The sequence below is a fragment of the Lipotes vexillifer genome, unplaced genomic scaffold (genome assembly GCF_000442215.2).
Source record: "Lipotes vexillifer unplaced genomic scaffold, Lipotes_vexillifer_v1.1 scaffold1113, whole genome shotgun sequence".
In the NCBI taxonomy this organism is placed as follows: Eukaryota; Metazoa; Chordata; class Mammalia; order Artiodactyla; family Lipotidae; genus Lipotes; species Lipotes vexillifer.
The window spans coordinates 1123069-1147002 of NW_006777938.1; the positions used below are offsets into that span (position 1 = coordinate 1123069).

The 23934-nt window shown below is 39.1% G+C and overlaps 1 protein-coding gene across 4 annotated transcripts in view; it reads right to left on the minus strand.

The window, feature by feature from the left end:
* LOC103090117 (rab GTPase-activating protein 1-like, isoform 10) overlaps positions 1-23934 on the minus strand; it is a 282259-nt gene that overhangs the window by 12712 nt on the left and 245613 nt on the right. For 3 of the 4 annotated variants that reach the window (XM_007451371.1, XM_007451370.1, XM_007451369.1), the window contains 2 exons: positions 15256-15348; positions 4683-4793 (listed from right to left, as the gene is read on the minus strand). In XM_007451371.1, coding sequence (XP_007451433.1) covers positions 4683-4793; positions 15256-15348 — 204 coding nt within the window. Of the gene's footprint in view, positions 1-4682; positions 4794-8600; positions 8828-15255; positions 15349-23934 lie in introns of those variants that run through there. The other variant, XM_007451372.1, reaches the window with a different exon arrangement.

Consider the following 23934-nt stretch of genomic DNA (forward strand, 5'->3'; position numbering starts at 1 on the left):
TTTTTTTTTAAGATTTATTTATTATTTATTTTTGGCTGCGTCGGGTCTTAGTTGCGGCAGCAGGATCTTCGTTGAGGCATGCGGGGTTTTTTCATTGCGGTGCGCGGGCTTCTCTCTAGTTGTGGTGTGTGTGTTTTCTCTTCTCTAGCTGTGGTGCGCAGGCTCCAGGGCACGTGGGCTCTGTAGTTTGTGGCACGTGGGCTCTAGTTGAGGCACGTGAGCTCAGTAGTTGTGATATGTGGGCTTAGTTGCCCCGCGGCATGTGGGATCTTAGTTCCCTGACCGGGGATCGAACCCACATCCCCTGCATTGTAAGGCGGATTCTCTACCACTGGACCACCAGAGAAGTCCCAGGCCTATTAGTTTTATGTACACATTTTCTGTTGCACATTCTTCACTATGCCAAGGTCAGGTGTTCTCCCTCTATTTCTGTGGTTATCAGATCTGACATCTGCAGAAATTGCTGTGGGTCCCACAGGAAGCTGTATCCAGAGTTTCCCCTCCATGCTAAACAGTAAAGTAGGCCTGATTCTGCTCATCAAAATAGAACCAGATCTGAATTCTCCTTTTAAAAGGTTCTCCTTTTAAAAGGTTCTCCTTTTGGGCTTCCCTGGTGGCTCAGTGGTTGAGAGTCCGCCTGCCGATGCAGGGGACACGGGTTCGTGCCCTGGTCCGCGAAGATCCCACATGCTGCGGAGCGGCTGGGCCCGTGAGCCATGGCTGCTGAGCCTGCGCCTCCGGAGCCTGTGCTCCGCAACGGGAGAGGCCACAGCAGTGAGAGGCCTGCGTACCGCAAAAATAAATAAATAAATGAAATAAATAAAAGGTTCTTTTAAAAGTGGTCTTCTGGGTCTCTATATAGCCAACCTCTACACCTCACTTAAGTTGAAACCATCTTTAATGTTAAAGGAATCTCCAGGAACAGAATACTAAACAGATAGATACTCTAATTCTATCTTTGAGCCCAAATGATAAAACCTTCACCATAATTTGATAAGACTGAGTGGACCATTGTCATTACTGTCTTCTAATCACCTACCAACATCTTTTAATGCCTTATTGATATGAAAACTTCTAACTGCCCTCTAACTTCTATGACATATATATATATGAGAGAAACAAACACTGCAATGTGTGATTAAATCATGAACCAACTGATAACCTGCTCAGAAGGCTCAGCTCTCACGTTAGGGATGAGGCTCTTTCAGAAATAATTTCAGAAATAATTTCTTTCAGAAATAATTTCAGAAATAATTTCTCAAAGAACTAGCCAAGGCAGTTGTTCAATTTAAAACAGAACAAAAGAATGTGCCGCTTGTGATATGCAGCTTCTGGTCTGACGGGAACTCCCTCTGATCAGAAGGGACCTGGGCCCAGGCTGCAGTGGGAAAGCACTGGTTGTGTCTCTCGTTTTTGTTCCTTGGGAGGAGAAAGAACAGGAAGGGCCTGAAAGCAGATAGCAACAGAAACTGAAATGGAGATGTTGTATCTTTTTTCATTTCTGATCACTGAGAAGTCCTTATTTAAGGAGTCTCAGGGAGGCAAGTTGTCAAAAGAGAAGGCTCTGTCAGAGAGAAAAAGGAAGAGCTGCTGGGGGCCAGGAAGCCTGAAGCCAGCTCTGAAATGACATGGGTATGAAATCACTTACCTAATTACCTAATTAGGTTTGTTTACTTTACATATTGTCTCAAATACAATCTGCTTTCATATTTGTTTAGTGTATGCCAACTTTTGCTATTTTAATTAAAAGATTTGATTTTGAAAAACTGGGAATGGAAAAGTACTGGGCAAACTGGGTGAAGGCAGGAAAGCCGCACGCTAATATCCTTCCCCTCCTCAAAGACTGGAGGGGCAGGACACCTAAACTGCAGGGACAGCTTTTTGATGTGCAAATAAACCCTGCTCAGGCAGAACCGACAAAATTAGATGTTAGGAGGAGATAGCAATTTTTGAGTTAGCAATTCAATGAAATGGCAATTTTTATTCTTTCATCTAGAAAATAAGCTTCAAAAGGCAGAGGGGCCAGGTCTTAACTACTTTTTTAAAAAGAGAAAGAGAGGTATGAAGGGAGGAAATAAAAAGAAGGAATAAATGAAGGGATGTTTTCTTCAGGGATTGATCTAGTAGCTCCATGACTACCTAGGTACTCAATAATTTCAGGAGGACCCTAGCAATTGTTCCGGACTAATCTACAAAATGGGTTTTTTGGGTGGTGACACAATTTTTTTAAATAAAATATTTTTTCTGATCATTAAAGAGTTATAAGGCACATTATTACTTAACCAAGGGTGGTTAAGTAATTTAAGGTCTTCTTATAAAAGATATATAATTGAAAAAAGTATAAAGATGCATATAAAAATTAGATTTACTGTTATCACCCAGAGACATCTAGTAGTAACATTTTGATGTATTTCCTTGTAGGCTTTTTTTCCTGTCAATGTATATTCCAGCCTCCTTTCTTTTCCTACAGGATGGCCTTTTGCCAGCATATATTCCTTGCACTTTAGATGCAAACATTATATATAGACAAATTTACTTTAAAAAATATATATTATATCATTACCTTCCCATTGTTTTTAAAAACGATTCCAGAAACATATTTTACAGCTATACCTTCATTCTCTCCTTCTATTGGACATATACATTATTTCAATTTTTTATTCTTGTCAGTAACGCTGCAGTAAACAACCTTGTACCTATATTTTTGAGCAAATCTCTACGTTTTTTAGGATAGTTTTCCAAGTCAGAGTATATACGTCAGTTTCCTCATTTATAAAATGGAAGATAAAATACTTGCTTAATGGAGTCATTAGGAAAATTAAACGAGATAATGCTTATACATTGCTGAATAAAGTGCTCGGTGCATAGTAGGAACTCAGTTAAGTATTTAAATTCATTATTGTTCAACGTTTTAAATATACCAAATGTACATTTTAATGTACCAAATACATTTCCCACATAACTTTCAATTTACAACTCTAACTTATTTCACTGCATCCCTACTGAGTCTAACTGCTTAAAACTTTTGTTCCTTCTAGTTTTATTGAGATATAATTGACATACAGTACTGTGTACGTTTAAGGTGCACAACAAAATGATCTGAATTACATACATCATGGAATGATTACAACAGATTTATTGCAAAACTTTTTCATTTAGCTAGCCATCTTAAGAAAACTATTAATGGATAAAATATTCAAAATGGCAGAATCAAGTGTCAGTCAAGGCCATTTGGAAAGCTAACATGGAACCAAAAATTTCATTAGAGTACCGAGTCACACTGTGGTCTTATTGCTACAAAAGTACAACAGCCAAGGTCAGGCTGGGTGTGGCCCTGTTGAATGGGGACCCCTCTACCTTCCCTGGTTCTGACTCTCTTAGTCACGCATTTTTCATACCATCTCTAACAACCTGCAGAGAGGCTGGCTGAATGGGGTTTGCAGTTAAAAGGGCCAACCCCCTGCCTTCCACCATGGGGCTGCGGCTTCTACCTTCTACATCCTGTGTCCCAAGCAGCACAGTTTTTGTTTTATTTTCAAACTCCATTTAGTGTCGACGCCTTCAGCTTCCTCCTCTCCCCCTTCAGCACAATTTTCCTTAACAGTGGTTTTATCTCCCATCTTACTGTGGCTAAAACTTCTGAGCTGCAAAATTAGCTGTTTATCTGGGAAAAGGAGTTGTGGCAGGGAGCATTTTAAACATTAAAAAAATTCCTGCAATTCTATACATCCAATCATATCTATATTATTAACGGATTTGTATTTTAAATATTGTCAACGCATAGTCAGAGCACAGGTAATGCCTCTTTCTTACAGATTCAACCAGCTAAGTCTCAACTTTTCTGACCCTGCACCATTGGGAATATGGGCTTTTTAAAAGTCAGAAAATAGAGTGATGGTTTTAAATCTGTGCAAGATTCCTTCTATATTGCCAATTATTTCCAAAAACACAACCAATGGAAAAACAGTAAGTCCTAAAGCTGTGAGTACTGTTAAAGAATTTAAGGGCTTCCTAGCAACAGCTAATGTTTATTGAACACATACTCTTGAAGTACTTTACCTCATTTAATTCTCACATCATCCCTATGAGGTCAACACATTTTTAAACCTATGGGCAGGTTAAGAATGGCCCTGGGTCACATGATTAGTGAGTGGTGATGCCAGCATGCACACCCAGGCAGTCTTGGCTCTCAAGCACTAGGATGCCTGTCAATCCAACAGTACATATCTCAATGTACATACTTCATATAAAATCCTCACATTTACTGTAGATGAGAAATCTTTTTGGAACAAAAAAGTACAGTGCCTACAGATACTAGAGTGGCACTGTATACCCTTGGTGACTGATAGCCTCAGGTAATGATGCTGGCAGTCCTTGGTTTAGGAAAAGTAGAGATTAAGAGAAGAGACACCAGAGAAGCATAGAGCTATTTTTTTTTTTAAGTATGCTTCACATGCTGTTTGGAAATGACCGAAACCTATCTCAAAAGGTTGCGTTCTTCACCGTCTCCAGTGAGCACAGCAGTCCCCTCCCACTTACCACCCACCCATTCACCCATCAGGCAGCTCACTCAGGGTCAAGTACAGAGCAAGCCCTGGTGGGACTGCCCTGAGAGCAACTTGGTCCTTGCCCCGGAGGAGGCTGTCATAGCCTTATTTCCGCCTAGTGAAGGAAAGGTTTACCTGATCCAAGTCATTCCGCAGAGCAATTTTGCTGGTTACTAGTTCATGGGCAAGGTCATCATTCTCTTGTTCCAGCCTCATGCTGGCCTCTTGTAATCTCCGGTTCTCCCTCTGCAGAAAAAGAGCAACAACCAGAGGTGGGCATTAGGGCATTAGTGCCTGGACATACTACCAGAAACAAATGGAACTGGTGAGGAAAAACAAGCAGCAACAACAACAACAAAGTGAACTTTTCAAGGTGTAAAAAGGAGAAGGCGCGAGTGGCACAGGAAGGCAGGACTGCTGTCTGGGAAACAACAGTGAGTTAAGCGAGCAGAGCAGATGCGGAACTCTACCCAGTGAAACTTATAATTGTCCCTTAAGCCCTCCAGACAGGACTTCATCATAAAAACTGTGCCATGAAAAGCAAAACTTCCAAACGCACCCCCAATCTTGTGAGGTTTTCATATAGACCTAGAATACAGACACAGGCAAGTCTTTGTTTGAAACATGCACGATAATCCCACCCTTGACCTCAAAGGAAACTGCAAGACACAGTAAGGATGGAACTGGGGAGAAACCAATAGACATTTCTCTAAATGGTTTTTCCCATATCAGAGTTTAAATTAATTGAGTATATTTAAGATACACGGTTTGGATTTGTTTTGCTATCAACTGACATTCGCATTCTTTGGATATGAATGTATTTACTTTTCTGAACGCCAATTTTTGTGTTAGTAAGAGCAACTGTCCTTATGATAATGTCTCTGAATGTTTGTTTTGCTTTTTAAAAAAACTTCAGATTAAAAGGTTCTGGGTAAAATAAATTGCTGAGTTGTTTTTTTCCCCTTGAACTCCTAGAAAAAAATTTGAAACAGTTATATGATGAAAAAAGCAAGTCACTAATTCTTATGAAGCAAGATCTCCTCTTCACCAGTCATTATGAACTGTGTACATTCACTCTGTTTTCTGAATAGGAATTTAGCGTCCTCCCTTCCAAAGTATCAAAAGTGCTGTCTCTGCTATTGTTAGCAGTTAGGGAAGATTCAAAAGAGAGCTGACAGGAAAAACATCAATGTGATAAGACCTTCCTGTTTTTCAGATTTACACTCCTAACGGTGTTTTCTGCAAGGATGGCAAAAACTCAGACAAAGCAGTGGTGTACAACCAGAAGACAAATCTATGCCCTGGAAGATAGCTATCAGAGCATACTGGAGGCAAGGTGGGGAGCGGGGCAGGGAGTGAATTTTATCTTCTGTAGAACCACCTGGAGTTTGTTATATGGAAAGAAGAGCCCTGATTTCTTTTTCTTTTCTTTTTGTTTTTTAAAAAGGGCTAAGAAACAGATGGTAAGGGCAAAGCCTGAGACTTTCAAGGAGGTAGAGGATTCAAAAACAGGGCCAGCAAAGAAGCCAAAGGACAAACGTGCACTTTGACTACAGCCAGCCAACAGGGTCAATCGCTGCCTTTTCCTTTGTTAAAGGTAGACTGGAATAGTTGGGAACAGTCAAAACATTTTTGAAAAAGAAATCTACTAAAAAAGAAAAAAAAACATGGGCTTCCCTGGTGGCACAGTGGTTGAGAGTCCGCCTGCCGATGCAGGGGACACGGGTTCGTGCCCCGGTCTGGGAAGATCCCACATGCCGCGGAGCGGCTGGGCCCGTGAGCCATAGCCGCTGAGCCTGCGCGTCCGGAGCCTGTGCTCCGCAACGGGAGAGGCCACAACAGTGAGAGGACTGCGTACCGCAAAAAAAAAAAAAAAAGAAAAAAAGAAAAAGAAAAAAAAAAATCTTAAATACTTCTAAATAAATTAATGATAGAATTCCATACAGTGTTAAGATATAAGTAAAAAATATCTCTCTAATGACAGGAGAAATGCTTATGCTACTTCATAGGGGAAAAAAAGACAAATAAGTGGAAAATCTCATTTTCATAACAACATAAATAACATTAACTCTGGGTAGTGGATTATTTTAACTGTTGTCTTTGTGCTTTTAAAATGTTTCCAAGTTGTCTACAATGAATATATAACACACGTGTTTAAAAAGTTGTTTAGAAAATAAAAAGCAATTCAGAATTTCAATTCTATTGGAAAGGATAAAATGCCAAAATGAGAATTTTTTAAAAGTCTTCTCCTATTAGAAGCTCATGTTCTATGTGAAACCCTAATGGATCTTCCTCTGTGACCAAGATACAATGTAACCCCTCACAAAAAAGGACACCTTGCCAGGAGCCCTTTCCCAAGATATTCCTGAAAAGACAGTGTACATATATGTAGGGGCAAATTATACCCATCAAATTCTGTCTGTCTCCTCAATCTACAGAAGTTCTACCCTCCCATAGAAGCATAATAAAAGTGGGAACTAAAATATAAAAAAAGCCAGGGTGTCTACAGCTGAATCCTTCAATCTTTGCTGAAATCATCCAGATTCTAGCAGGGGCTAGAGATTAGTCTTTCATCCTGATATATCAAACTATTACCCCTTTTTACAGAAACAACTTACATGCTTGTTGGAAACAGATTAAAAGAATATGGTTCAAAAACTTTTCCAACAAATTTCCTCCTTGCCAGGAACAAGCAGCAATACCGAGCACAATTTCATCATACCATATTTCACAAGGCAGACTGCTTTAGGCAGGGAAGAGATTTTTCTCATTTCTTGATAAATCCCCTCAAAAGAGACTATTCGAATACCTATTCTTAAGTGTCCTATTTTTACTGAAGTTGTACTTAGGTCTCCAAGATACAAACAGCTCCCTCAACTACTTATGTACACTGAGTTAATTTGGCACAAGTGAAAAATGTTGCAGCTACCAGTTTTTCAGGTTACAGTGATATATGCTCAGAATCAAGTTAAAATCACCTCCAGGTAAAGTCATACAACACTATGGAAAAGCACTTTGCTCAAAGTACTTAAAAACTGCACCAGGAGCTACTTCACTACTGATTAGAGATACACGTCTGACGGGTTATGTTATATTATATACGAAAGAGGTGTGAGCTCGGCTGAAACCTGACTGGTCACTTCCCATTACCATGACTGTCGCAACTCAAACCTCTCCTCGCAGACACATAGCTAAGGGGGTGGGGTGGAAGACTGGGGAGAAATTAGGGGTGTCTGAGGGTCCCTAAAAAGCAAAATAGCCTAGGGGGCAAGCCTAGTGGCTTTTGCTCTAGCAAGAAGCTTCAGTTCAGTGTGTGCAAAGCAAGCAGCACAGTGGGAAGTGTGCAACTCCTGTTCTGCACTCAGACACGTGGGAAAGCAAGCTCTGGGGCCAAAAATGCAGTATCGTCCTCCAAAGTATGAACCTGGGGGCGGGGCAAGGTGGAGATTTTCTATGAAGAAGAACCCGCCCACGCTTACCAAGGGTTAAAGATAGACAACGTGACTTGGCTGTCTTTTCCAGCCTTTCCCAGGGAGCCAAAACTGTTTTTAGAAATGTCCGAAGAAAAAGTCTGCCTTTATACTAGAATAAAGAAGACAGTTTAGCTTTGGCAAAGGTCGGAATCTTGCTTGGTTCATCCTGAAATGTTGGCAAGGGAGGCCCACCCAAGAAAGACGTGAAGTGGCCCCATAACCTCAGCCAGTGCAGAGATACTCACATGCCGTAAGTCTGCACAAGCGGATGTGCTGAATGCTCAGAGCCCATAAACAACACAGGCAAATCGCTTCCCTTGCCTTTCGGAAAAGGCTACAGGAGACAATGCTTACATAACCCTTAAAATTCACAGCACACTGTTTGAAACCTCCTCCATGTCACACAATTAACAACATTCGAACAAACAGCAGACAACAACTTTCCTCATTAGTTCCCTCCCCTCTTGCATAGGAGATGTGCAGCTGGGAAAGTTGGGTTAGTAACTTTGGGGAGGAGGATACTGCATTTTTCAGAGAGACAGACGCTGATATTACAGACATACATAGACAAAAAACTTACCTCCTGAAAAGCCATAGACCAACTACTGTTTTCAATCATAGGTACAAAGACAATTGAAAAAAAAAGAATATCCAATGAAGTTGCACACCTACTAATACAATTAGGAAATGGCAATAACAAAAACAGACGCTTGTTAATGCTATTTTGCTCTTTTGTTTTTCCTTAGAGTGTCATTTACTCTAAGTTCTCTCCAGGACAGCTAACATTTGATGCAAGAAAGTATACTTGAGGCAGCCAATGGGCAAAGTCTCAACTCAGGAAGACTGATACACTAAACTCCGCCCTCTCCACGCTGTTATTTGCAGTTTGCATGACTGATGAAAACGCTGTCTGTGGAACTATTTGCAACTACGGTGTGAGTTGTTTACACTGTTATTAGAGCTGGGTGGAAGGAACTTCCTTATATGACAAAGTCAGAAACATTGCAAAATATTTCATCTTCAGGCAACAGAATGAAATTGCTGGGCAGGGGAATGCAAAAGAAAAATGGATCTCAGCTCTCCTCTGTGTCTGGGGGTTGGAGTTTGGGTGAAGCAGCATAAGGAATGGTGAATGTGATTTTTTCCAAGATGAGAAACCAGAGAAATGTGAACTGGCAATCAGAAGAAAATAAACTCAGCCTTAAAGGAAAAAATGATGGGGAAGGAGGCAGCTTTATAACTCTAGCTCAGTATTTTGGGTGTGCTGTCTGCTGCTCTAATGAATTCTTGGCACAGACTTTTAAAGACATTTAAGGGTCAGGAGAAAATGTTTTCCTAAAAGACCCAGTGCAATTTTATTAGCAACAACACACTCAACTCTCACATCTTTTCTTCTGGATGCCTCTTTCAAAAGAGTTGACAGTCATCATATTCAAATTTCATCAAACAGTTTTTTGACATTCAAAGACAAATGCCTATAGATGAAATGTTTAAATGTCTACATTATCTGTAGATGAAATTTGAGAAAGAAAATCTGGATGTCTCAAATCATTTTATGCTCCTACTTTACCCAGCATATCCAGTTTTATCTTTCTGGTGGAAATTTAAACAATTTTAAATGCCAAACTAAAGAGAAAATCTTGTCAGTACTAACGAACTGGCAGTTGGCAAACGAGACTGCATTTCTCATAGCACTTAAAAACAATCTTAGATTACACTTTAGCATAGGGGTCAGCAAACTTTTAATGTAAATGCCCAGACAGTAAATATTTTAGGCTTTGCAGGCCATATGGTCTTTGTTGCAACTACTCAACTCCATCATTGTTGTGCAAAAGCAGTTATAGATAATAAGCATGTGGCTGTGCTCCAATAAAACTTTATTTACAAAAACAGGCAGTGGGCCAGATTTGGCCCACCGGCCGTATGGTTTGCAAATCCTGTACTACCCTAGCATACAAATCAAATTTTTAAAAAGCAAATGGGTTACAGATGACGTAGAAACATAGGAGTGTGATGTAATTTTCTCCATCAGACTCCTTTAACAGGAAACAAGACATACTAAAAATTGAAGAAACTTTTTGGAGAATTCTGAAGATCACTGATAAATATACCAAGAGATTCTTAATATGCATAACATTTATGCCTCTCCTGAGTGTTAAGTATAACTCAATCAGCAGACAAGCATCATAAGAAACCACCTGCTCCTTCTTAGCTAAGTGGTTCGAGAAGCATCAAGAGAACTTAGGCTTGCCTTCTCCACCATCCTATAACAGTGAGTTCATCGAGTTGCCCAAGTGCAAAAAGAAAGAGTGGCAGCCTTTTGAAGTTTATCATTAAGTTGTCAGAGGCAGATAGAAATCATCCTCTTGACTATCACTGTTCATTAAAAGCACATGATTTCATAACATAAATATTTCCAAAAGCCAGCAATATCTCTGATGTGAAAAATAATAAGTTTATTTGCATTGGAAGAAAAATACTTTTCAAAGATGGATTCACTTATCTTGACTTCTCTGGGTAAGGAAGGGTCCAATACAGTAAAAAAAAAAAAAAGGGGGGAGTGTCTTTTTTTTCCACGTATGTTTAGCATAAACGTCTTCACTTATCAAAGTTAAAAACAAAATGTGACCATTGTTCTAAATTATTTTCTTAGGTATGTAAGGATAGCAAATACTACAAGTTAAGCTTTATTTAGAAAATCTTGTTTGTACTGTTTGTACTATTTATAATTAAATAGCTTAATTTTAAATCACATGCAGGGATGACTGCTCTACAAAAATTAGTATGGGCAAGAAAAACCTTCTGTGAACTTACAGGCATCATTTTCTTTCTATTTGAATTACATCTTGATAAAAAATGTACTATGTCTAACCTCAAGAAAGAAGTTAAACATTCTAGATTTAATTATACTGAACATAGATAAGATTCTTCAATTAGAAATTATGTATTTATAATACTGTCTCCCAAACCCAAGAGAGTTTAAGCATTCCTGATTCTTTCTAGGATTTGCCCATCTAGAACAGGTAATAACATAACCTTCATTACACATTGGGAGATTCCCTGGATTTAATTAATTAGCTGTGCTTTTTGAAGGCTTAACCCACATTTGTACAAGTAGTTCTTTAATTAAACAAGAAAAGCATGTCATCTTCTAAAGACAGATGAAGACTGTAGTTCTCTAAAATTGCCATCAATAGATTACATCATTAGAAAACTAACTTCCCCCAAATGAAGACAATTCATCACCTTAAAATAGCAAATAATATTTTAATTTCTGTAGTTGATAGCTGCTTTTTAGGGGCTTGGCTACTAATATTTAAAATGACTAAAACAGCTGCACATATCCATGAATGTTTATTTTCTGGGGATTTGTATGAAGATAAAAGTATACATGATGTATTTCTATAGACAAATCTTTATCCTGCATTTCACTTCACTTGAAATCTATAAATAAATTTACAAACCAAATTATCAGAGCAGATAAATACCACTACACAAATCTGGCCAGGTCAAACTTAAGAAGGACAATAAAAGAGGCTTAGAATAAATACTGTACATTCTTCTTCCCATAAAGTTTCCTTTCTGCGTCTTGGAATCTAGTCAGGAAGATAAACAGAAAGAGTACACCAAAGGCTATAAGCAGTCGTTATAGAGCTCACTGGTTTCAGATACAAACTGATGCCAACACAGTGTATATAGCACAGGCAGTGTATATATATATATGTGTGTGTGTGTGTGTGTGTGTGTGTGTGTGTGTGTGTGTGTGTGTGTGCATTATCTATTTATATGTTTATGTCTGTGTGCATGTATATATGTATGCGTATATACTACACATATATATACACACACGTATGTATATATACATGAAAATGAATGCATTACCCACTTATGTTGGCCTTTGCCTTATAAATATGAGTACACATAAGATCTATAGTCATTGATTAGCTCCAGTTCTGACAGGAGGTCTCCCTCCCACAAGTATGGCTTGTGCACAGATACCTCTGGTGTGATTGAGGTTTACGAAAAAAAGATGGCAGGCCGATGCCAATTCTCTTCAGACATCTTGCTTGGATTTTTTTTTTCTTTTGAGATATAATTCACATACCATAAAATTCATCTTTTAAAATATACAATTCAGTGGTTTTACTACATTCTCAAAGTTGTACAACTGTCACCACTATCAAATTCCAGAACATTTTCATTGTGCTTAGGGTTCTAAAATTTAAATTTATACCAACACCATTTCATCAAGTGTTAGATACAGGTGAGCACAGTGACATAACCTCAGAAGTAGATATTTGCATATATCATAAAAATAGACACAAAACACATGTTTAGATAGCTACAGCAAGAATGTGACTACTGAGAGCTATCCTCTTTTTGTACCCCACCATGCCCAAGAGAAATAGTATCAAGCTGAAAAAATCTCTTGGAATATCTTAAGGTATGACATTTCTGGCCTTCTTTTTTTTTTTTTTTTTTTTTTAACTGACACAATCTTCCTAACTCCCTTGCCATATGGCAAGCTAGAGGATAAACAAGGCATTTTAAACACTATGGATCCTAATGGTTGAGGAGGGGTTGTCAGTGAACTAGTATAAGTTCTAACTCAATGCCTTCAAAGATCTTCCCAAGTTATTCTTGAGAATTTTCGGGTTCCCAGTCCAAGAACTATGAATTATAAAGTGCTTATTCCCAGGGCACAGATCTTATTCTTGACAGGATTAAATTTATAAGTTGCTAAAATGTATTTCCTAAGACACCTTCCTACTTTAATGAATACAGCTGTAATTAGCTTCTTAAACTAGATAGTGAATATCTGAAAGAACAAATCTGTTGATGGTTGGACACTATGTTGTCAAGTGTCACCTTGAAAATGTAATTATAATGTGAGGACTATAACTTTACCAAGTTTATCTCCAGTACAAATTTCCAGACATTATTAAAAGTGGGGCTTCCCTGGTGGCGCAGTGGTTGGGAGTCCGCCTGCCAATGCAGGGGAAATGGGTTCGTGCCCCGATCTGGGAGGATCCCACATGGCGCAGAGTGGCTGGGCCCGTGACCCATGGCCGCTGAGCCTGAGCGTCCGGAGCCTGTGCTCCGCAATGGGAGAGGCCACAACAGTGAGAGGCCCGCATACAGCAAAAAAAAAAAAAAAAAGTGTATAGAAATATTAGTTGGATGATGTATTGACAAGCTATTACAATAATACAAAAGAAATAGCTATAGAGGGTATCTGATATGCATAAATAGAGCATTCAAGCTTAAAAGTAGTAACTGTTTGCAAAACAAAGACCAAAAAAAAGTTTAATTCTACTTTGACCCCTCAGTAAAAACTGTACACATCAATAGTATATGTGTGATAATTACTTTTTAAGAAATAATATGCATTGTACTATTTATTTATACATAGCTGCTTTGACACAAAAAGGATATAAGAAATAATAAGTTCAGTTCCAGGCTGATTTTAAATACACCATTTTAGTCTTTCATTTCCCTCTCTTCTATTTTGAAGTATCCTTCCTAGGTTTTACTCATAACGATGGCAACAATAAGAAAATTAGAATGATGCAAGCAGTAGGAGAGCTTCACTTTGGATCCTTAATAATATTTTATAATGACTACTTCAAGCCTTTCTAAAGCAGCATGCTACATAAGCTGCATTAAAACTGGTTTTATTGAGGGGTGGAAATTAACTTCCAACTTTATCTATGAGCACCTTATATGGTAATAGTTATCTGCCATAGCAATATGTGGGATTTTATTATCAGCTGGTTTTATAAACAAGGGCAGTAACACACTGATGTTAGATTATTAGGTAGCAATACTCGAGAGAAATAGGAGAAAGATAATCAAGGGACTGGTGGAGCAGACATAAATAAGGTGATATTATTCTAGTAATAATTGGGTAATTAGAGGCAGTGGACCTAATAAGGCTAACCACAACCATTTATTGAACACCAACTATGTGCTGGGTACTTAACATATAACATCCCTCAGCCTCACAACAACCTTTCAAGGAAATGTGTATACTATATGTTTTACAGTTGAGGAAGAGGCTCAATAATTAGTCCAAGATGCTGAACAATGGCATAGGGGTTAAAACCCCCAACTTGGACTCCAAATTCTGTCTCCTTTTTCAGAAATTCAGGTTTTGAACTCAGATCTGACTACAAAATCCATACACTCCTTCCACCATTCCCCTATGTGAACCTCCAATGCTATTCAATTCAGCAACGGAGACGAGATATACTGTGTAACTGCAGCTGCCCGTGTCCAGCTCTCTGACTACATAGAGGCAACTCTAGTTATACAAGCAGGAGTCATCCCACAGTGGGTGGTTTAATTAATAATGTCATTGCAGTACTTTTTGGCATTGCTGGTGCTCAGCGTATGAATACAATATTCTCTTGTCCTAATGTACGGATGTGGAGAGGGAGGGAATCATTCTGTATCTGTAGGAATCTGAAGAATTAAAACATGTTGAAGAGAGACAGGAATATTTCAGTTGGAAAAAAAATAAGTTTGAAATCAGTACTTCCCCAACGTTGTTTCATGGAAACACTGTTGCTAATTACCATTGAGGAGACCTTTATGACTGGCCCCCATTTTTTAAAATACTACAATTAACTAAGATATTAAACTGAAATCATCTTGATTCTTGAACCGCACACTGTAATGAAATGTCACTGTTACTCATAAATTTGTTTGTGGAAATAAATGTTGCAACAAACACCATGACTATGCTCAATATAGCTTTGTGGTTTTTATTTTTCCTTTCGAGTGAGTTTGTATTTTGAACATTGGCTACAGACAGAGGTAAGTCTGAAACATTCTTGTGCCAGTCTTGGAGCAGTTCGCCTTCTAAAAGTCTTTGTGGATGTGACTGTGCACAGCTAAAACCGTACTTTGCCATTTTCCTTTTTTCTCATTTTTGAAAGTAGTCGATAGCCACTTTCTCTCTTTCTTTTTCCCTCTCTTTCTCTCAGCTTCTTATGAAGACTCCCGGTATAAATGCAACGGGTGAAGTTACCTACAAATATACAAACTGAAAGAAAAGAAATATTATGGTTGGCCACTCAGGAGTCTCCTGAGATGAAAACATACCTGGACATTGAGCATGGTCAGAGAGTCTACATCAACCAAGAAGGAACAGAGGGAACAAACTTTCCACAGCTGCTACTTTAGGGGAAAGAAGGCACTTGGCTCTGACAGGCGACCCCTGTCTCCCATACCTTGTATCTATCCATTGGGTCTTCCTGCTGCAGCTGACTCTCTCGCATTGTCTGATATTCTTTCTCATATTTCTTTAGCTTCTTGGTCGGTACCTGCAGGGATTAGAGGACGAGCATGTTAGTCAAGGAGATCATTTAGGAAACCATTTTCTGATGTGTTTCCCAATGAAGTCTCTGGCATTCTAAAGGAGCGCACCAGACTCAATGCAGGGGGAAAATCTAGATTCTAGAACAGGGTCTGCAAACTTTTTCTGTAAAGGTCCAGATAGCATATATTTTAGGCTTTGCGGGCCACACAATCTAGGTCACAATTCTACTGTTGTTATTGCACAAAAGCTGCCATGGGTAATACACAAACAAATGAGTATGGCCGTGTTCCAATAAAACTTTATTTACCAAAATGCGCTGTAGTCTTTTCTACGACATTGCTGATATAGCATCACTTTTTCTTGTTAATGTATTTAACAGTGGTGTTAATTCTGTTAACTAACTTTCTTTAAGTAAAATTCACTCTCCCAACATGTTAAAAGTGAGAATTATTATTTTATAAAAATAAAATATTGAGCAACACACAAAATTTTTAATGGAGCTAATAATATATCAGAGAGAAAACAGATTCTAAAATTGGTAGGCAAATTTCTATTTCATAATGGTTGTCAGGAGAATTAAATGACAAAGTATCTAAAATAATGCCTGGCTCATTGAATTTTTTAAAACAGTTTTTTCAGAATTTTTTAAAACAATATTTTCAGAAAATATTCAAAAAAATTAATCCATTTTAATCTATTACATGTTATATATAACAGACTAAGTCTACTCTTAGGCTTTTCTTGGACAATCAAAATTATATAATTCCTTTAAACATCAAAATCTTTCCTTAACGTTCAGGTCCTAACGTAAATGACTTGAAATGAAGAATAAATTTATCGAAATTTTTTAAAAGATAAGTGCATTATTTGGCTAATTACTGGGGGCTCAGTGAAGGCAAGGATCATGTATTGATGCCCCTCAGCATCCAACATGATGCCTACCAATGTAATTGGCCCCTAGGAGGCCCTCAACAGATTGTTTCTTGTCGACTTCAAAACATGGTATTTAGAAAACATGTAAGTGTGTGAGAGAGAGAGAGGGCAAGAGAGAATGGAAAGCACCAATGAAAATAAAATTATCTTATGGTTTTCCGGGATGAGGATAGTTTCAATTCTCTGAAATCTGGCCACAGAATTTGTTAAATAAAACGCAAAGACACCAGGTGTCATTCCCCAGCTTATTCTAATTACTTTGTTCCTCCCATCCAGGAGCACTGTGAGTACTGGAATGATCTGCTTCTCACCACAACTGGGAAGCTGCACACAGTCCAAAGCTGTCAGGTAGTGTAAATCATTCAATTACCACATGATGACAGTATTCACTTGGCTGATGGGGGACTGCCTACCCAATGAGACTAGAAGAAAGAACATTTTCCAGCATGTCACTGAATTGCAAAACCACTGCTGAATATTGGCATGAGAAACTCTAACCCTTTACTACTCCATCTCCAGAGACCTTTAACAGTATGCTGTGACCAACGAGAGTGCAAGAGGAAGAAAAACACCACCTGCCAACTGCGTGGCCTCAAGATCATCGATAAACAGCAAGGAAAATATACATGATCGTGTGCTCACAAAACAGCAACAACGTTATTTTCCTTGACTTTGAGAGGGGCAATTTCCTCTAGTTTTCTTTTCTCTGTATTAATCATATACTCTGAAAACCAAAACCAGACTCTCAAGACCAAGTGGCAAATCACTGGCACTGAAGCAGCCCTGGAGCTGAGGAGAAAAGGGAAGAAGCCCCAGAGTTTTCAGCAGTAGCAGGGGTTTCCTGCGGATCTCTAGAAGGAGGGGTCAAGGGAGAAGTGAGAGGATTTGTGTGGAGGCATTGTGAGGAGGGAGCCTACTCCAGCAGCCACTTACCACAAAATGAGAAGGAAGAGTACAATATGTTAATATTTTTGTAGCTGAATACTGGTACCACTGGGTATCAGGCTGAACATCAGTCTTATGTGGAAGTATTTTCCACATAGTTCTAAAATGGATCCATTGACCAGTAAGTGAATTACATGTTACAAGCTTGTCTCTAGAGAATTTCTTCTAAAACTGTATTTTTTAAATTGGAACTATTACTGAGGTTTTTTTTAATACGTAAAAGAGTGTCCTTTTAAAAGTCAATCTTGTTATGTTAAAGAGGTTCATTTCAAAGTGAAATTTTAAAAAAAGCATTAAACGCCCCTCAATAAGCTAATCCTTTCCCATCTGGCTGAGATTCTAGGATGTTTGGCTTCATCTTGTTCAGGGAAACAGAGCAGGTTCCCAGAACAATATGTTGCTAGGAAACCTTCCAAGCTTATTTATCTTGTGCTGTGGGGGTGATATTGAGCATCCACCTGTGATTGGCACAAAGTAAAAGGGGAAAAAAGGTAGAGGAGGAAGGAGAGCTGATATGAAACTCCTGTGGTTTATGAGATAAAGAAAACAGACTGTTACAGTTTTCAAAACTATATTTCAGGACAAAATTGATTTTATTTTAGGGAATGTAATATTGAGCTTGAATTTTTTCTTATCAAAGAAAGGAATTAAAAAAACCTCTTTAGTATGTGGTTTTAAATAAAAAAACATAAAGTCATTAAGAATTATTAGAATTTAAACAACCTACTATCTCAAGAGCAGTATAGGTATCTCTCCCCTTAAATTAAATAAATTTAATGTAAGTGTGTACTTGAAGAATGAGATGTATAGGGGAGAGGGGACTTCCCTGGTGGTCTAGTGGTTAGGACTCTGAGCTTCCACTGCAGGGGACATGGCTAGATCCTTGGTCAAGGAACTAAGACCCCCACGTGCCTTGCAGCGTGGCCAAAAACAAAACAAAACAAAAGAATAGGGGAGGATCTGCGTAGGTTATATGCAAATACTATGCAATATATAAGGGACTTAAGTATCCGTGGAGTTTGGTATTTGCAGGGGGTCCTGGAACCAATTCCCTGTGGATGCCAAGGGATGACTGTAATTACTAATTTGCATTACTCTTTCTAAAGGTTGATCATGCAGGCCTCAGTTGGAGATGTAGGAGCGGAAGACTGAATAAGAATACAGTAAGTAGTTCTCTCTCATCCACAGGGGATGTCTGAAACTGCAGATAGTACCAAGCCCTACATACACTCTATTTTTCCCTATACATACACACATACCTATTATAGTTTAATTTATAAATTAGGCACAGTAAGAGATTAACAATAACTAATAATAATACAGATAACATGCTGTAATAAAAGGGTTACTTGAACACAAGCACTGTGATACCACGACAGTTGATCTGATAACTGGGGTGGCTAAGTGACTCCTGGGCAGGTAGTGTACACAGAGTGGATACGATGGACAAAGGAATGATTCCCATCCTGGGCGAACTGGGGTAGGATAGCGTAAGATCTCATAACCCTACTTAGAACTGATCAAAATTTAAAATTTATGAATTGTTCACTTCTGGAATTTTCCATTTAATATTTTCAGACTGCAGTTGACTGAGGGTAACTGAAACCTCGGAAAGCGAAACCACAGATAAGGGGTGACTACCATATGCTTGACATTCTTCGTTTCCCATGCTCTCTCTCTTCTTTGCATTTAAAGCACGTATTTCCTGTTTTTATACGACTCTGATAGAATAAATATATATACATATAAGTATACCAATTAATTTTAGATGAATTTGTCTTAATAATCTTTACCTCAGTAACCATATCCACCTGAGTTACTTTATTTCATATTTTTTACTTTTATTACGTTATTTTGAATACTCCTTATAAATACTTGAATTTCATGTGCATTAGTTATTTCTAATAAAACATACTTCTCTTATGTATATGATTTGGTTAGGTTTCCTGCTTATCAAATGTGATTTTTATACATTTAAGGAGTTCAGGTGCCTTAAAACAATAAACCTTAAATTTTGGGTAGTAATTAATGGAGTAATAGAACCCTTAAGTCACAAATTTGGAATACACCTATTATAGTAACAAGGAAAAATTATACATAGAAAAGAGGGAAATGACACAATATAGCAGAACACATGTGTGGAGATTTTCAACCTGATCTATACTCTGCAGTATATATGGAATGATTGCTGGCATACACTGATCTTATGAAAATAGTATTTCAATTTTGTGAAAAGTTGGTTTTGAATTTAACTAGAGAAAAGAATCTAGGAGCCACTAGTGTTTCTCAAGGTGGGGGAACTTCTGGCGTTTCGGGTGGAATAATTTTTGGTTGTGTTAGACCCCACTTCCCATTTCTGAGCCTCTAGCATCCCTGGCCCATTTGACATATCACCTATTAGATGTCAGTCATGCCCTCCAGTCATTGTGACACCTAGGACTCACACACACCTTTCCAAACAGAAAGGGGAGGGCATTGAGGGATGGGAGGTGTGAAGGGTAGATGCTTGGGAAGTGGAATTCGTACTAAAAACCACTGTGCTAAAAATGATCAATGAAGGACTTCCCTGGTGGCGCCGTGGTTAAGAATCCACCTGCCAATGCAAGGGACACGGGTTCGAGCCCTGGTCCGGGAAGATCCCGCATGCCGTGGAGCAACTAAGCCCATGCACCACAACTACTGAACCTGCGCTCAAGAGCCCACAAGCCACAACTACTGAGCCCATGTGCCACAACTACTGAAGCCTGCGCGCCTAGAGCCCGTGCTCCACAACAAGAGAAGCCACGACAACGAGAAGCCTGTGCACTGCAACGGAGAGTAGTCCCTACCCGCTGCAAACAGAGAAAGCCCGCGCACAGCAGCGAAGACCCAACACAGCCAAAAATAAAAACAAATAAATTAATTTAAAAAAAAAAGAAACCCTCTTCTTAAAAAAAAAAAATTTATCAATGAAGACAAAGGAGGCCTGGCCAGCATGTGATGTTTTCAGCACTGCTCTGCTTTTGATCAGCAGTAATCAGCATTAAGAAAAACATGAAATGCCTCCACGTCAATTTCCTAACAGTTTTAAAGCTATAATTTAGAGAACTCTATATTTAAGCCTATCAACAACTCTGTGAAGTAAGTATTATTTAGATTTTACAAATAAGAAAACTGAAGAGAGAGAACTTGCCCAAGATCATACACAGCTGGTAAAGAGAGTCAGAAATGGGATCCAGGCATCTGCCCTCTTCAACCACCTGGATCTACTGCCTGCGACCAGATGATTAAGGCAAAGCTCCTCAAGAGGTTGACAGTCTAGACACAGTGCCGATTATGTGTGTAATTACCATATATAGTTTTTTAAGTGCAATAGCAGATGTTCATAAAAGATACAAGGGGGATCAAGAAGAAATTTGTTGGGGTGGGGGGGAGCGCCTCAGTGGGGGAGGATTTTCATTATGACTGGTTCATGTAGACTCCCTTGCCCGATTAAATAATGCTGTATTTCCCTGTGCTAAATTTTAACAGGGGGCCAGTCACTTGTAAGAGCTATTTCAGGGCTTGATGAATCTGCTTCTCTATTTCAGAAATAAACAACATAAAAATATTTAGTGATAGATACAAACGCTGGCAAAGTAAATCACAAGTTTTGAAAAAGGCTGATAAGATCTAGTCAATATTTTCCCGATGGTCAGAGGTCTGAGTGCCTAAAAAATGAACAGGACGAAGGTATTAACCATACGTACTGCTCTTACTTCAGATAATTTCTTAGGATAAACAACAATGATCCCAATTTAATATATTAATCACTGGACAGAGAAAAAATAGATAAGTAGCATAGTTCCACATTTCTTGGTGATGGGGGGAGGGGCGCAGGCTGAGAGTTTTGGGGTTTTTTTGGCTGCGTTGGGTCTTCATTGCTGTGTGTGGGCTTCCCCTAGTTGCGTCGAGCAGGGGCTACTCTGTTGTGGTGCGTGGGCTTCTCATTGTCGTGGCTTCTCTTGCTGTGGAGCATGGGCTCTAGGTGTGCGGGCTTCAGTAGTTGTGGCTCACGGGCTCTAGAGTGCAGGCTCAGTAGTCATGGCGCACGGGCCCAGTTGCTCCGCGGCATGTGGGATCTTCCAAGACCAGGGCTTGAACCTGTGTCCCCTGCATTGGCAGGCGGGTTCTTAACCACTGTACCACCAGGGAAGACCAGGCTGAGAGTTTTTAATTCAGAGTCACTTCTGTGAAGACCTATCAAGATCTGTGGACAGAAGGTGGATCAGTGGGAACTGAAAATTCTAAGTCAGTTTGCAGAAGCCCAAAGGACTTGGAATGAAATAGATGGGAAGAAATCAAAAGGAGAAGACATCTAAGAAGAGGGAGCATGTCCTTATAGGCTTCACTTAACCCTCTGCATGGTATTCAGCAAAAGAAGCTATTCTGACTCTTTTAGAGCTTTTAGCATTAGGAGAAGGGGAAGAGAGTTGATTTTACCCCAGGGTACTGGGGGAAAAAACCTTCAGAGAACATAAAAGCCTATAAATGATTATTCATTGTGTTCTTTTTTATTGAGGTATAACTGACTTATGACATTATATCAGTTTCAGATGTACAACCTAATGATTTGATGTTCGTATATATTGCAAAATGATCACCACAGTCAGTCTAGTTAACATCCATCTCCATTGTTACATAGTTTTTGTCTTGTGATGAGAACTTTTAGGATCTACTCTCTTAGTAACTTTCAAATATGCAATACAGTATTATTAACTATAGTCACCGTGCGGTACATTACATCCCTATGACTTATTTATTTAAAGTTTGTACCTTTTGACCCCCTTTCACCCATTTCACACAACCCTGAGCCTCTGGCAGTATTAGTGGTATTCCAATACTTAAGGAATACAATGGTTTAAGGGAGTGAGAACAAGAAAAGTATTTATCTCTTGCTGTAACTCTAACATAACTCCCAAGGCTTATAGACATCAAATTACTAGGCATTCTTTTCCTGAATCCACACATTAGTCCACAGTGCTGCACTTCCTTTCATTCATTGGACATGCTCAGTTTCCCCAATTACTCAAGCCTAATGGTGCATACACCTGTGACAGGTTCCTGTCCTCATTCATGAATAAATTGTATGAAGTGGGTCACTTTCTGGCATTCACGGCTCACTCCTCAATGTAGTGTGCTCATCAAAGTATCTATGAAAGCTTCTGAAATACTGATTTCTACTTTCTTTACCATGTTGTAATATAAGCTGTCTGGTCCGAATGCTGTAGCAACTTTAAGAGACACTTGCATTTTATAGAAACTGCTTATCTGTTCATTTCTAATTTCTCATCTCCAGGCCTATAAATCTAATCTCGTATACTATTTTTAGGGAACTCCTTGGCACTTCTGCTCTAGAGCTTTCCTATCAATAAATAATATCTGGAGGTAGAGTAATTTCTTTATTATGTATGTTTTGACAACTCCTAAATTTACAGTTCCCAGCCCAAGACTTCTACTGAGCTCAACCTACATAATTCAACTGCAAATTTCATATTATCTTTTGGATGTTTCACAGTTGAGATTATTTTCAACCTGGAGACACAACCCACTCCCTACACCCCAACTTACTCTTCCATGGTTCATCTTCATCCAGATGCTCAAGCCAGAAACCCAGCAGTCACCTTTGACCTCTCCCCCATAAGTGATCATGAAGTAAGTCACTAGATTCTATAGTGTATGCCTCCAAATATATCTCTAGCTTGTCTTCTTCTTTGAACCTCACTGGCACTGCCCTAGTTCAAGTCATAATCACCTCTCATCACTGCAATAACCTCCAAGCTGGTCTCCCTGTGTCCACGCTTACTCTACTCCCAAAGGTAGTCAACTTTTTTTTCAGGATGCAAATCTGATGTCATTCCCTTTCCTAAATTTTTCAATTGCCTCTTGTGCTTAGGATAAAGAGAAAAATACTTGACATAGTTCTGCTGGTGCTATAGGATCTGGTCTCTATCTTTCACTTTCTATGCCTATATTTTACTTTCTATGCCTATATTTTACAAAAGTGGGGTTCACCCATCCCAAGGGGTACATAAAAGGATCCAAAACATGGAAAAGGCAAAAGGCAATTATTAAAAATTTCAGTTCTACTTCTTTTTTTTAACCTCAACTTTTTTTTTGTGCGGGCCTCTCCCGTTGTGGAGCACAGACTCCGGTCGTGCAGGCTCAGCGGCCATGGCTCACGGGCCCAGCCGCTCCGCAGCATGTGGGATCTCCCCGGACCAGGGCACGAACCCGCGTCCCCTGCATCAGCAGGCAGACTCTCAACCACTGCACCACCAGGGAAGCCCCTAATCTCAACTTTTAAAAATTTCTATATTTGTGCCTATTTTATTAAAGTACATGTACATAATTTACTTTTAAATGAATATTCATATACTGGAGATATATGCTTAAATTCCTTTGACTGACAGGAATGCACGATCAAAAGAGTTTAGAGACAACCAGTCTCTACTCCAGCCACACTGGACTTCTTTCAGTTCCTTTGGCGCATCGTACTCTGTCCTGTCTCAGGATTTTGAGCCTGCTGTTGCTCCTGCTGGGACGGATCCAGCACATTCACCTCAAGATTCTAATTCAAAAGGTCTGAGGTATGGTCAGGCACCTCTATTTTTATAAATTGCCTGCTCCTCAGGCAGTACACTGTCCATTTGAAAACCACTGGATGAAAACATCAAGTGCTGGAAAGGAAAGA